The sequence below is a fragment of the Orcinus orca genome, chromosome 12 (genome assembly GCF_937001465.1).
Source record: "Orcinus orca chromosome 12, mOrcOrc1.1, whole genome shotgun sequence".
In the NCBI taxonomy this organism is placed as follows: Eukaryota; Metazoa; Chordata; class Mammalia; order Artiodactyla; family Delphinidae; genus Orcinus; species Orcinus orca.
Genome location: NC_064570.1, coordinates 27,962,050 through 27,977,194, shown reverse-complemented (window position 1 = coordinate 27,977,194; position 15,145 = coordinate 27,962,050). Strand labels below are relative to the sequence as shown.

Sequence of the window (15,145 nt, the reverse complement as noted above, 5' to 3'; positions counted from 1 at the left end):
AAAGGTCAAGAAAAGGTAACAATGTAAGAAGTACAACTAGGTGGCTGTTGTCAGAATGGGACAAGCGGTTTCATGATTTCGGAAGAGGCGGAGTTACAGTGAATTGCTGACAAGAGGGGAAGGTCACTGGAAATGAGGGGGTCAAGGAACTGCAAGTCCAGGCCGCTGGACTTGTTTCTTCACATTGATGCACAAGCTATGATCATGAAGAGTTTAGGGTGTAGAAGAACACTGTCAGCCAGCTTCCAAAGTCTTGATGAATAAGGAAAAGTAACCATGAGATTGTTCAGGAGATGAGAGCAGTGAAGAGTAATAAAAGGCTGGTTCGGGCAAAAGACAGAAACTTCAAAGGAGCAGAGATGGAAGGGGAGAAAAGGAAGGAGGGTGGGTGAAGGAATAATTGTTGGAAAAGGCAGAAAAGAAAATAAAGTTGACCTTCCAGACCCTGGGGTTTGAGAGGATATACATGAAGTAAGGCAAGGAAGTAGAAAAAAACACTAGGAAAACAGATTGAGAATTGTGGAGGGGTTTGATTTCCAGGATAAAAGCAGTTCCAAAGTTCTAGCAAAGGTAAAAAAGAGTGAGAGGTGAGTGAGTGATAAGGAAGGAGGAAACTGAGAGCATGATGGTGATGGTGATGATGATGGTGATGATGATGGTGATGATGGTGATGATGATGGTGATGGTGATGGTGATGGTGATGGTGATGGTGATGGTGAGGGAGAGGAGGGGGCAGGGCAGTGGTGTGTGTAGGTGGGGAGAACACCCTGACTGATAGAGGCATGGCAGACTTTGGCCTCTGTCAAAACAGGGAAAAAGAACCGTAAAGCATAAAAACGTCTCAGTCCAGGCTATACAGGGCTAATCCCCACTTCCTATTAAGATTAATTTTAATACCTTCTATTTTGTGTGTAAAAAATCCCTTGACTCACTTATACATTTAGTACATTGAAATACTGTTAATGTTGACTTTTTTAAAAAAGTAGGTGGATCTTTAAGCAAAGAAAAGTCACAATATGAACCTGTAATATTTCTGGGGATGCAGTAAATATATTATTTTTCATTTCTGGTGATCCTATCTAGAGGATATCAAACCTCAAACCTAAGATGTAGTATTTCAAAAATTTGGTTATGTAAATGAAAGTATTTTTTAGAGGAAAAAGTACTACAGATCTGAATATAACCCATTAAAGCAATGGTTCATAAACTTTTTTATTTAGGTCAGATACCCCTTTGAAATAGCTAATGAAAACAATGGGACACTCTTGGCAGAGAAATACAGCACACACAAAATTTTGCATGCTATTTCAAGGGGTTCAATAATTCCAATCCTAGAACCCTCCACTTGAGAGATAACCTTGATTCAGGCTATTTTGGAAATATGTTAATTCAATTTGATGTTCTCCATAGTCAATGAAAACATACATTTAGTAAATTTTCCATTAAGCTGTTATTAATGGCGATGTGACATACTTTGACTTATCCAACCGCATTATACAGTCCCCCTCGTAACTAGCATCATGCTGATGACAGGCAAAATCTACTGACAGGTCAGAAATGAACTAATAACTAAAATAATCAGTCATGGATCAGTAAGAGATACATATATCCATCACATAAAAGTGTAAAATGTTTACTGTATTCCTTCATCTTCCCCAACCAAATAACAAATTCATTTTCTGTATAACAACCTCAAGAAACTGAGCACTGAAAGTCCCAAAATAATGGCAGCATATGGAATGAGTACTGGATGCAAATAAGGAGCTTGGATTCTGATTCCTGCTCTGCCACTAATTAACTGTTACCTACCTTACAGCTTAAACAGTTCATTTAATTTCACTAGCTTCCGTTTTCTCGTCTACATAATGAAGTAAATTAAACGGTTTCTAGTTCTGTGGATGTATGTGTCTGTGACTCCCAAACCATTAAGGTGTCCTTTAAATCAAATAGCCTACTAGGAGGTTAAAATGTGCCATTCCAAAGAAAAGTACCAATGTCCTCCCCCAAGTCATGTAAAACCCACCCACCAAATCATGGTCACCAGAAAGAAACATGTTCTGAAGATTCATATATTAGTGATTAATATATTAGTGATTAGTGTTCAGTCTCTAGTAGGATGAAGAATTGATCATCTTTTAGATTTTTCATTTGGATGAAAATAACAGCTACCCAGTTAATCAAGTCCAACCTGCTTGTTTTGTAGACAAAAAAAACCAACAACAACAAAACCAAGGAACAAAGAAGTGACTTCACCTTAGCAGCAGGGCATGTACTTAATTAATCAGCTCACCTACCTGTCCACTTCTCCTTTCTCATACTCCATTTGTCTCTAAAGCAACGCTTCTTCTACCCCTAGTGGTTACCCCTTGCTGGACTACTTCTTCCAGAATTCTACTGTTTCCTTCCTGGGGTTAAGATCTAAGCAGCAAAATCTACTTGGCTCTGTCTCTTGAATATGAAGTTATCTAGGTCCCTTTCCTGAAGACATTTTTCAACGTATATTCCTTTGTAAAGGATTCAAAGCCAAATTTCCCTAGCACCACACGACTGTCATAGACTTGCTGAATTTAATGAAACTTCCTGCTTACATATCCACAAGATTTACGCTCTTTCGACTAATTCCTTTGGTCTTTACAACACAATCAATATTAGACTAACTAGCTCTTTGAGGATAAGAAATGCCTCATACACCTGTCCACATAGTACAAAGCACACAACACAGTGCTCTACTCACAACAAGCATTCAAGAAACAGAGTTTAATGATCAACCCCTAAGGGTTTAAGTTTTGAAACCTTGAGTTGATCTCTATTGTTTTTGCAAGTTATCTTAGTTCTCTTCTTAAGGCAATAACCTCAATTTACTCTCTACCTACTTCCTGCACTTATAATCAGCCACCTTGGACTTCCCTGGTGGTGCAGTGGTTAAGAGTCCGCCTGTCAATGCAGGGGACACAGGTTCTATCTCTGGTCAAGGAAGATCCCCTATGCCACGGAGCAACTAAGCCTGTGCACCACAACTACTGAGCCTGCGCTCTAGAGCCCGCGAGCCACAACTACTGAGCCCAGGTGCCGCAACTACTGAAGCCTGCGCCCCTAGAGCCCGTGCTCCACAAGAAAAGCCACTGCAATAAGAAGCCCACGCACCGCAACGAAGAGCAGCCCCCGCTCGCGGCAACTAGAGAAAGCCCGTGTGCAGCAACGAAGTCCCAACGCAGCCATAAATAAATAAGTGAATGAATGAATAAATAAATAAAATACCAGCCACCTCCTAGTGTTTAGAGCGCTGGGTTCTAGAAAGTCCACCTGGCACTTCCTATGGGCACTCTTGTACGCTTTCCTGCCAGGAGGTTTTTATATGCTCTTTTTCACCTTCACAGCAACCACGCAGAATGGGTATAATTATTCCTACTTTACTTTAGAGAAACTAAAGTTCAAAACAGTTGATTTGCCAAAGATTATGCAGCCTTGGGCAGTGACAGAGCTAGATTAAAAAAAAAAGGTATGAATCATATTTTTTTCTTTGATGTGGACCATTTTTTTTTTAAATCTTTATTGAATTTGTTACAATATTGCTTCTGTTTTATGTTTTGTTTTTTTGGCCCCGAGGCATGTGGGATCCTAGCTCCCTGACCAGGGATCGAACCCGCACCCCCTACATTGGAAGGTGAAGTCTTAACCACTGGACCACCTGGGAAGTCCCTCAAAGAGTTTATACACTATTCTGAGACAATTATAAACACTGTGGAGATTAAGGTGTAGAAAGAATAAGCAAGAGTATTCTATGTATGCACCTGAGTAATTAGGAACAACTTAACAAATGAAATGAGATTTGATCTGACCCTGAAAAATAAACAAAAAGGAGGAGAAAATAACATGGAAAAGTCATTTGTAAGGGTTAATGGGGCAAATATTCTGAAAAAGACTGGGCAGTGATCAATAAATTTTTAAAGACTATATAACTGAAGCTTTGAAGGAAAGAACTCTTTAAAACAAAAAAGATCTTTTATAGATTTATTTTCAAGGACTATTTTCTCATTCAATAGGTAGAAAGTAAAACAATATTAAATATTCTAAATTAGGGAAGATAATAATTGAGACTATTTAGAAATGGGAAAGGCTAAATTAAGAAGAGGTAAGAGAAAAAACCATAGAAACTTATATGTAATAATGATTTCTTCATAAAAGATGCTGCCATGTCTCATCAGTCTATAATTCCCTAACTTCTCCGTAGCCATTAATGAGGCATCCCCCACTCTTCAGTCCTAGGGTGCTTTAAACTCTACGGATATCTTCCACCCTGCAGTAATCAGTTCTCATCAGCATGGCTGGAAATCTAAGGCTCTGCCACCAAAACATTCACGACCTTGAGCCTTGACCTAGTCATCAAATACTCCAGAGACTGAGTTTATCCCATGTGCAAAATAAGGGTATCACCACCAATACCATCTACCTGACAAAGATTTTGTAATAAATATTATACTTGTAAAAGCACACCAACTATTTTAAAATATTCTCAACAACAACAAAAAAGACCTTATTCTATGGAATTATCTCATCATTGTTCATAGAATATCCTTGCCAGAAAACTCATAAATCAAAAATAATTACTGAAGTTTGTGGTCAATACATATTTACTGTAAGTATCTTTAGTTTGACTGGATGTTGTTGCACCCATTAACCGCCTTTATTTTTTAAATGATTTTAGGCATTTATAGGATCAAAAAGTGCTAGAATAAACATGCAGCTAGTCACAGATAAGCAGTAACACAAAAAGTATACCTCACCTTGGCTTGAACCCAGTGGTTTTTTTAATTCGCTTAAGTGTCATACAAGTTAAGTTTCAAGAGTACATACAAAAAAAGAGAAGAACATGCTAAGCTGATGTTCATCTGGAAAAGTAAATGTGAGAGAATGACCAATAAAATTTTTAAGTTAAGGATAATGATAGGGGACTAGAACTACCAAGATATCAAATATCATAAAGCTGAAGTAAGTTAAAATGTGGTAATGGCACAAAAATAGCTTGATGAATTAGAATAGAGCATCTGTAAATGAACCAATTAATAGTAATATATTTATGTTTGCTATACATAAAAATAAGAACTGAATGTTCTTATAGGAATATATAGGTTACACAGTTTTAAGTAGGAATTCAACATATGCAAAGAGATGTTTCAAATCAGTGGGAAGAGAATGGGTTATATTCAATATTGTATTGGGAATACTGGCTATCCATTTGAGAAAAAGACTCTATCATACGTTTATGGTGTTTCATACATAAATTCCTTGTTGATTAAAGATATGAAGAATAATATAAAAATATATTTGATTTTCAAATAAGGAAGACTGACAAATTTTACATAAAATTTTTAAAAATTTTCCCTGATTAAAGATACCACAAGCAAACATAAAAGTATGTGAGGAAATACATACAAGGGGTTAATATATGTGTGTGTGTGTGTGTGTGTGTGTGTGTGTGTGTATGTGTGTGTGTGTATAAAGAGCTCCTACAAACCAATAAATAGACCAGTTCAAAATACACAAGTCAAAGAAAGGTGTGGCAGAGGAAACGGGGGTGGGGGGGGGTGGGGACGGATAAGCAGGAGGAGCAAGGGGAGGACTGAAAAGAGGAGATGGTGGAAGGGGGGGACAAACGGAAAAACGGCACAGAGGAATAAGTAAAAGGATTTCTACTTTTTTTTATTAGCATCCAGCGTTGCAAAGGGAAATGGGGAAAAGAGCACTATCTGACACCGTTGGCAAGAGTACAGCCTGGTACAACCTTTGGCAGGGAGAAAATTTGATAAAATAAAAAACTTTACTATATACACTATATTTCTGGGAATGCATTCTACAGAAATACTAACGCTACTGTGCAACAATATATGAACAACATTGTTTACCGTGATGCTGTCTGTAATGGTGAAAAAACTGTAGATGTACCTCAATAAGGGAATCGTTAAACAAATTATGATGTATCCAAACAATGAAATAATTTGCTTCAGATAAAATAGTAAACCTACATGCTTGAAAAGAAAACAATAACACATTAAATGGGAAAAGCAATTGCAATATTATACAGCAAAGATGCTATATTATTATGTTATTGGCATTAAAAAGTCTACAAGAATGTAAGTGAACTTTTAAAAGAGATTACCTCTACAGAGAGAGAAAGAGAAATATCGTATGAATCCCTTATATGAAGAATCTAAAAAGAAATGATACAAATGAACTTATTTACAAAACAGAAACAGAGACTCACAGACTTAGAGAACAAACTTATGCTTACCAGCGGGGAAGGGTGGGGAGAAGGGATAGTTAGGGAGTTTGGGACTGACATGTACACACTGCTATATTTAAAATGGATAACCAACAAGGACCTACTGTATAGCACAGGGAACTCTGCTGAATGTTATGTGGCAGCCTGGATGGGAGGGGAGTTTGGGGGAGAATGGATACATGTATATGTATTGCTGAGTCTCTTTGCTGTGCACCTGAAACTATAACAACATTGTTAATCAGCTTTACTCCAATATAAAATAAAAAGTTTGAAAAAAAAGTTATTACTTCTAGAGAGTGATATTAGGAAAGAGAGGAAGTGACTTTTCATATCAAAATTTACATACTTCTATGTTACAATGACTATGTATAATTTTTATAATTAAAAACCTTTAAGTGAGAAGCATATATATTAAAACATTTCAAAACACTATAAACTTATTTCTATACTATTCTTCAGAGATGCTCTTGATTTTTTCTTATTTCATGTTTTGAAACAAAGGTACAAAGTTCATCCAATCAATAATCCAATGACAACTTTATATTCAGAATGCTCTAGTAAGGCTGAAAGTAATGCTCTAAACAGTTTTGTCTTTTGTGTTAAGTAACCCCTTGTTAGGCTCTGAGGCTTCTTGACAGCAAGGACTGAATCTTTTGGATTTTTCTATTTCCGCAACCAAAGTATGTGATACATGGCACATCATTTATACATGTCTGTTGAATGCTGAATTGAATAAACAAAATAATTTCCTAATAGCTCTTTCAATGCTCTAATAAATTCCTAAAGGAATGAAGGTGAAAACTAAAGGGAATTATAAATGTGACGTCTTTGAACATGTCATCTCTTACGGGGGAAAAAAAACATGGTCAAATCTATCCTGCTCTTCTCAGATTTTCTAAAGCAGGATTTCTCAACCTCAGGACTACTGACATTTTGGGCAGGATATTTCTCTGATGGAGGCAAAGGGGTGTCCCAGGTATTGCAGGATGCTTAACAGCATCCCCAAAATGTCTACAGACAGAGCCAAATGTCCTTTGTGGGGCAAAATCACCTCCAGTTGAATACTGCTCTAAATAGTTATTAACAAAAGAATTAAATACATATTATACACCCAATAACCACTCCATGTCAAAATCCTCCAATTCAACTCTCACTTGAGAGTCTGGTAAAGTAGGTAAGACATAGACTCTGCTGCCACATAGCCTGGGTTGAATACAGGCCCTGCCACTTTAGTTATGTGACTTCAAGTAAGTCACTTCACTTCCCTCAGTGCCTAGTTTCCTCATCTGTAAAATGGTAACAATATTAGAACCTACCTAATAGGTATGTTAAGAGAATTTAATGAGTTAACACATGTTAAGTGTTTAGAGTAATGCCTGGCATATATTAAGTACTGAATGATTCACACCACATTGAATCTATAGACACAAATTACTCTCTGACAATCACATATTAATTCATGGTGGGGAGGGAAATTGTCAGCTGTATGACACTGTGCTAGGTATTGGAATAGAGAGATCAAAGAATAAGACATGATTCCTATCCTCAAGAAACCTTAAGTCTAATAGAGATACCACACAAACATTATTACAGTATGAACTGATATAATGCGGGTACAGTGACAGTGCATAGGAAAGGTACTAACCCACCATACTGGAAGAATGAGGCAAGGTTTCCTTCAAAAGATTCCTAATGAATCTTGGAGGAAAAAATAAGGAACAGGGGCTCAGGGAATGTGACACAATGCATACAACTGACAGTAGATCGGCATGGCTGGGATATAGGGAAAGAGATTAATTGTGTGAGACTTAAGGACAGAAAAACTGGCAACTCATTTAGGGCCACATATAACATTTAGGTACTTAACTTGATTTTGAAACATAAGAGCCACTAAAAGAATTTAAGCATTGGTATGACATACCATATTGTGCTTTAAAATGAATTGTGGAGACAAGACTGAGAGAAAGCACATAGAAAACTGTTGTACTGATATGCGTAAGGAATTCTATGAACTGACGTAAGATAAGAACGATGGCGATGGAGAAAGGGTTATTTAAAAGATACTACAAGGTAAAATTAGGAACGTTTGCTGCCGGAATGTATGTAGGAAAGTGAGAGAAAGAACAGTTCCCAAATTTTCTAGCAAGGAAAAGTGGATGCCTATGTCATTACCCAATAGAGAATACATTCCAGAGAGCTAAAGAAGTCTGCTGGTCAGGATATTGCTTCTCTTCGATAGTCTTTTATTCAAGTGCAAAATTAGAGCAGTCCATAGAGGAACTGCTTCGTCCTAAATAGATGGAGATTGCCACCAATATTTTGTGGTTTTTTAAACACTGCTTATCTCGGGTCTTTAGAGTTTTTCAAGTTAAATTATAACATTTACTTGTCATGGGGGACACAAGATGACTAATACTCTCTGTTATCAGGTAGCTTTCATTCTAGATGTGATGGACATGTAGAATGACAAGACTGAAAGAAAATATAAACAAAGAAATTAAGAGAATTTTGCATGAGACCACAAGTGCTATGACTACAGCTGAGCAAGCACTAGAGCATAGGAAATAAGTAAGAGGGGCAAGCATGAGAGACAATATAGTAACAGAATATGGTGATGAATTAAATGTTAGGGAGGCAAAAAAACAGAGATCTAAATCCCTAGGGCTCTAAATTAGATATGAATATAGAACACATTGGATCTGAGATTCTTTCAAGACAAATAGAAATTGGATAGAAACCTGGATAATTGAGTCTGCAGAACAGAAGAAATGAGAGCACCATTAAAACACAAGAAGTAACTTGAGACCTGGAAATGGATGAAATAACGTACAGAAAATGAAAGGTGAGAAGGTAGCACATGTCCAATGAAGGAATGCTGGCTAACAGAGCCAGGCAGAAAATAAGCGTTCACATTCCTTGTACAGTCCCTACATGGAATTGAGGTTCATGCAATCATGCAAATTTGCAGGTTGTATTATTAAAGGTCATTTGGTGCAGTCCACCATTTTACAGAAGAAAATTTAAGTAGATTTCTAAAGATCACGTGCCTGGTAAATGGAGTCTTTTTCTCCAGGCTGTTTCCAAGGCACCCTCTCCGTTCTACCATGTTTCTGGTTGCACTTCCTCAGGACCTCATGGAAGGGGATTTCCCAAGATAACCAAACCAGGTTTATTTTGAAGTTAAAAGTATACTAAACTTGCTCAATCAAGTGCCTCTATAAAATGTTAATGCTCTGTCCAAATCATGATTTTCTGATTTTTAGTATCTACTCAGATACTTCTGATAATAATGTTCAAATCAGTAATGCTGACTTCATTTAACGTTTGCATTTCAAAATCTCCTAAGAATACAGTTACAGCCTAGCAGTTAAATCATTCTCAGCATAACAAAGAAGCTTCTATTTAGTACAATTTTAATTTCCAGTGGGAAATTACAAGGGTAGGCTAGTCTTCCTCTAATAACAAACATCTAGATATTATCTTCTTCACCTTTTGCTTATGCTCATTTTAGGTGGGAAACATGACATTTAGGGTCTAAAGCATACGTTATAGCATAATACTATCAATTTTAGGTCACACGTGATAATCCCAAATTCTTTTATTTATTTATTTTTTTGCGGTACACGGGCCTCTCACTGCTGTGGCCTCTCCCATTGCAGAGCACAGGCTCCGGATGCGCAGGCTCAGCGGCCATGGCTCACGGGCCCAGCCACTCCGCAGCATGTGGGATCTTCCCGGACCGGGGCACAAACCCGTGTCCCCTGCATCGGCAGGCGGACTCTCAACCACTGCGCCACCAAAGAAGCCCCCCAAATTCTTGAAAATGATAATTCCAGACCAAAATGATGTGACTTGAAATAAAAAACCTTTATTGTATATTTTGATGGAGCATATATTGTTTTCATCTGTATTGTAAAATATCAATATAAGTATGTGCCTTACCTCTCCAACTAACCTCTGAGTTCCAAGTGTATTTTTAAAACTTTTTCCACAAGATCCAGTCCAGTGGCCTAGTACATACTAGACACTCAAATATTTACTAAGATTACATAATCTGATATATGGAAAAAAGTAATATATTCTCTGAGCCAGGGATTCTCAGCTTGGGAGGAGAAGGTAGATCAAGAAAACAAGCACAGCCTTGCCCCCGCCCCCTCTGAAAATCATTGTCACTGACAGATCTGATGCTGACAAGAAAGTAGTATATCTCAGGTGTCCTGGGACAGAAAAAATTATTGAGAATGACTTATCTGGTATAAAACTAATTTTATAGATGAAGAAGTGAGGTTCATGTAAGTTAAACAATTTGTCCAGTTTAACATTCTTTGCAAATTATATCTTGTTGCCTGGTCTGAGGTTCATAACTAAAAAGATGTTTGAAGATCTGTCTCAAGTCAGGAAACTAGTTCAAATGACCTTTTAAGGTTCCTGCCCTCATACTCCTAGTTTTAAAAAATAACTACTTAGCCTATTCAGTGAGAATCTCTCCCCCACATATATATCATTAAATCTCTAAATGACATCAGCTGTAAAATGTTTGAACATTTTAATACTATTAGCCACATCAAATAGGGTATTAGTTAATTAAAACTGTTCTCTAGGAAATAACATTCTTAAATCCAATTAAAAACAACCAAGGGTTATACCCCAATAAAGATGTTAAAAAAAAAAAAAAAACAACCAAGGTTTGTTTTTTGGTTTGTTTCACATAAAATCCATAACTAAACATGAGAGGATTACAAGGGACATTTTAAAAAATAAGCTTGTTTACCTGATGGCATTAAGTAATTTCAAATTTGAATAGGACCTATAAAGATGTTGAAACACTAGTTCAGAACAGTAGTTTTTGTTTAAATTTAAAATGCCCTTTATAATTTTTTAATCAATATTTTTAAAGTAGTCTGTGGATCAAACTGGGACGTAAAAATTGACTCCACGTTTAAAAATGTGTGCTGCAGTTAGAAAATGAAAAAAGGGAAAACACAGGATACAAAATTGTATGTATAACTGTATGTACAAACCTTAATAACATAAAAAATAAAAATGCATAGGAAAAAAAACTAAAAGGAAATGTGGCAAAACACAAGATTTTTGTCTTTGGGTAAGAAAATCATGAGTGGGACTTTCCTGGTGGTGCAGTGGTTAAGAATCCACCTGCCAATGCAGGGAACATGGGTTCAAGCCCTCGTCTGGGAAGATCTCACATGCCGCGAAGCAACTAAGCCCGTGCACCACAACTACTAAGCCTGTGCTCTAGAGCCTGCAAGCCACAACTACTGAGCCCGTGTGCCACAACTACTTAAGTCCGTGCGCCTAGAGCCTGTGCTCTACAACAAGAGAAGCCACCGCAGTGAGAAGCCCGCGCACCACGATGAAAAGTAGCCCCCGCTCACCACAACTAGAGAAAGCCCACACGCAGCATCGAAGACCCAACGCAGCAAATAAATAAATAAATAAATGACAAAAAAAGAAAGCAAATCATGAGTGATTTTTCCCCTTTTTCTACATTAAAAATATATTACTTTGATATTTAGGAAAATAGTAAGTTAATAGGTGATTTGAAAGACTTCAAAAGGAAGAAATTCTTTTTGTATTTATATGGTTAAGATAGAAGACAAGTTTACAACTTAAAATCATTCAGATCAAAACACCCTGAGTTTAAAAAACATTTAAGGTTCTTTTTTTTTAAACTGAGGTTTTCCAGGTAAATACAATTTTTGCCATCAATCATTATAGTTCCTATAAATGTTTCAATATGGGCATACCCACAAAAATAAAGATTTTCAAAATTTCAAAGAAATGAGTGTTAAATTTTCAATGAAAAACTATTTCAAATAGAAAATCATTTCACTGAATCTGACTACATGTTTAAATTCTAGTTACCAGATGTACATTCAGAAAGCACACCAACTAGGTTACAAAGAATAAACCACTTCCTTCAATATTACAACCACACTGTGATTTCTTTAGTATGAATTATGTTTTCATTTTAAAACAACCTTCATATAGCATAAACTGCCTCATCAAATCCATTATGCAGTATCCATCTCCTATGACACAGAAGACAAAAATGTTGTATCCTAAAAAAATATTCACTGGGATCAGATTTCAATTTTCTATAAATATCATTGAGCCGGCAATCTTAAAAATTAAAAGAAACTTTTGATAAATAGATTTCAACCTTATATTGGGCTGGATTATATGCCTTGAAGTAGTATCCACAAAATTTTATAATCCATGTAATTAATTTAAATTATATTAGGACCAATAAGAGTTCTTGCTACTTCAAGAGTTAAGAAATAAAGGCAATACTATGTTACTAATAATTTTCCTTTAAAAAAGCCATTTATATTTCATTTTTAAATATTGCTGTAATAAAAATTTTGTTAGACCAGAAATAGGACAGCCTATAAAACAAAGCGTTTTATTTTACAGAATGAAACTGTATATACCAAAACCCTTTTTCAAAAAACTAGACAAATGTAGCAGTGTTCCTCACCATTCTTCCCTAGGCCTTCTGTTTTAACTTATTCTAAACTCTCCCTGAGAGCTCTAATCTATATCACCATCACTGGAATTATCTACCCTTAAGCATCTCCCTAACAAGTCCTGTTAATCCTTCATGTCTAAAGCTTCGGCATGATGTTATTAAGGGCAAAGCTAAGAATGTATATTTGAGAAATGCCTCCTCAACAACACAGAATAATCTAAATATAATGAGCTCCTACTGTCTGCCAAGAAATGCTATAATGGCTTCATTTAAGACTTCATTTAACATCAAAACTACCCTAAAAAATAAGAATTATTTTTATCCTAATTTTGCAAATGAGAAAACTGTGACACAGGATGTTAAGTAATTTGCTAAGGGCACACAGCTAACAGATAGGTGGTTCCACTAGAATGTAAATCCAGTCTACACAAGCAGCTGTGCTCTTCCAAATTACTGTGGAAACTAGCAGTGAGAATCGACAACTTCTAGTCATAAGATCAGAAAAACACTAAACATTTAGGTAGAGGAAAAGGCACAGTAGAAATAAAAGGCTCATAGTATGCATATGAGCTGAAATAAGGAATAGAGTTAATAAGAACCTTGCTGAAAATTTCAAGAAAGGAGTCCAACTAGCGAGAGATGATAAATGATAATTAAACTGGCATTAATAGTCAAATTAAAGATATGAATTTTCATTAATATTCTCATTATTTAGGTGTCATTTACACCATTTCATTTTAGTGACTGTAAAATACACACATGTGCACACATACATGGGCCTATACAGATTCAATTTAATCCTTATTTCAACTTTGTCTTCAATTTCTTTCCTAAATTCTATCTTTGAGATTTTCAAGAACATGACTGTAAAAAGGGAAAGGCTGCTGTATTTGAATAATCCTAAACAATTTAAGTTTTAAAAAGATATACACAAAATGGGAAGGGGGAGGGATAAATTAAGAGTCTGGGATTAACATATACACACTACTATATATAAAATAGATACTACTATATATAAAATAGATAACCAACAAGGACTTACTGTATAGTACAGGGAACTATACTCAATATCTTATAATAATCTATAAGGGAAAAAATCTGAAAAGGAATAGATACATATAACTGAATCTCTTTGCCATACATCTGAAACCAACACATTGTAAATCAACTAGACTTCAATTTTAAAGAAAAAGAATTAAAAAAAAGATATACGGTAGGTCACAACCATCTCCACACTTCATCTTGAATTCATAATTGGGGCAAAGAGTCATTCCTAAATAACTTAAGAAAACTTAGTAATATCCAATATTATCCAATATCCAGAAATAACTCCATAATAACAAATGTAATGAACTTTAAAGCAATTAATAAAGGGAAGGAAAGGGAAACTAATATTGTTTTAAGATACTACTATATGGTACAAGCTGGGTTAAGGATAAATCATAATACTTTGAGATAGATAATATTTTTGCCATTTTAAAGAAAAAAACCAAGTCTCAGAGAAATCCAGTAAGTTTACAGATAGCAAATGAAAGAGCTAGATTACAAACTATAATCTGAGAGCTATCATCCTTTTCTACTATACCACATGCCACTGGTCAGAGCATAAAGTTGATGCATCTTTTAAATTCTAATGAAACTCTGAAAGAAAATAAAGTTCGACCACTTTTTACACTTTACACAGAAATAAATTTTAGAGGAATTAAATGTCTTAAATGTAAAAAACTCACATAATAGTTCTCTCAAAAGAAAACTGAGAATATTTATAACCTAGAGGTTAAGGTTTTTTGGGGTTTTTTTTAATCCAAGACTGCAACCTGGTAAGTTAAAAAAGACAGATATAATGGCATCCAATTTTTAAATTTTTCTGGAAAGATACCATAAATAAAGAAAATGAAAAGATTGGGAAAATTATTTACAATGCATATACTAATAAAAGATTAATATCTATAATACCAAGACTTCAATTAATAAGAAAAAGACAACCCAATTAAAAAATGGGCAATATATGAAAATATACTCAACTTCGTTGAGTGAATATATGAAAATATACTCAACTTCGTTAATGGTCATGGAAATGAAAATTAAATCAGCAATGAGACATTAACTTGTTACCTGTCAGACTGTCCAAAATGAAACATAACACCTCTCATAAAGCAAAGGCCATATCTATTTAAAGCAAACAGTATACCTTTAAAATAGCAATCCCACCACAGGGGATCTATCTGATAGAATCAAAAGCCCTAGTTTTTAAGGATATGTACACAGATGTTCTGTAAACAGAATAGTTCATAGAAGCAAAAATTGGAAATAAAATGAATATCCTTCAATATGGGAAATCTTGAATAAATTGTAGCACAGCCATACCACGGAAT

At 35.5% G+C, this 15,145-nt stretch overlaps 1 protein-coding gene across 6 annotated transcripts in view; it reads right to left on the bottom strand.

Moving 5' to 3' along the window:
* The window catches only part of HBS1L (HBS1 like translational GTPase), an 81,986-nt gene that overhangs the window by 32,874 nt on the left and 33,967 nt on the right, over nucleotides 1-15,145 (bottom strand). For 3 of the 6 annotated variants that reach the window (XM_049695166.1, XM_049695167.1, XM_033406747.2), the window contains one exon: nucleotides 5,904-6,026. The exons of the other annotated variants lie outside the window; for them this stretch is intronic. In XM_049695166.1, coding sequence (XP_049551123.1) covers nucleotides 5,904-6,026 — 123 coding nt within the window. The remainder of the gene's footprint in view (nucleotides 1-5,903; nucleotides 6,027-15,145) is intronic. 6 annotated transcript variants of the gene reach the window in all.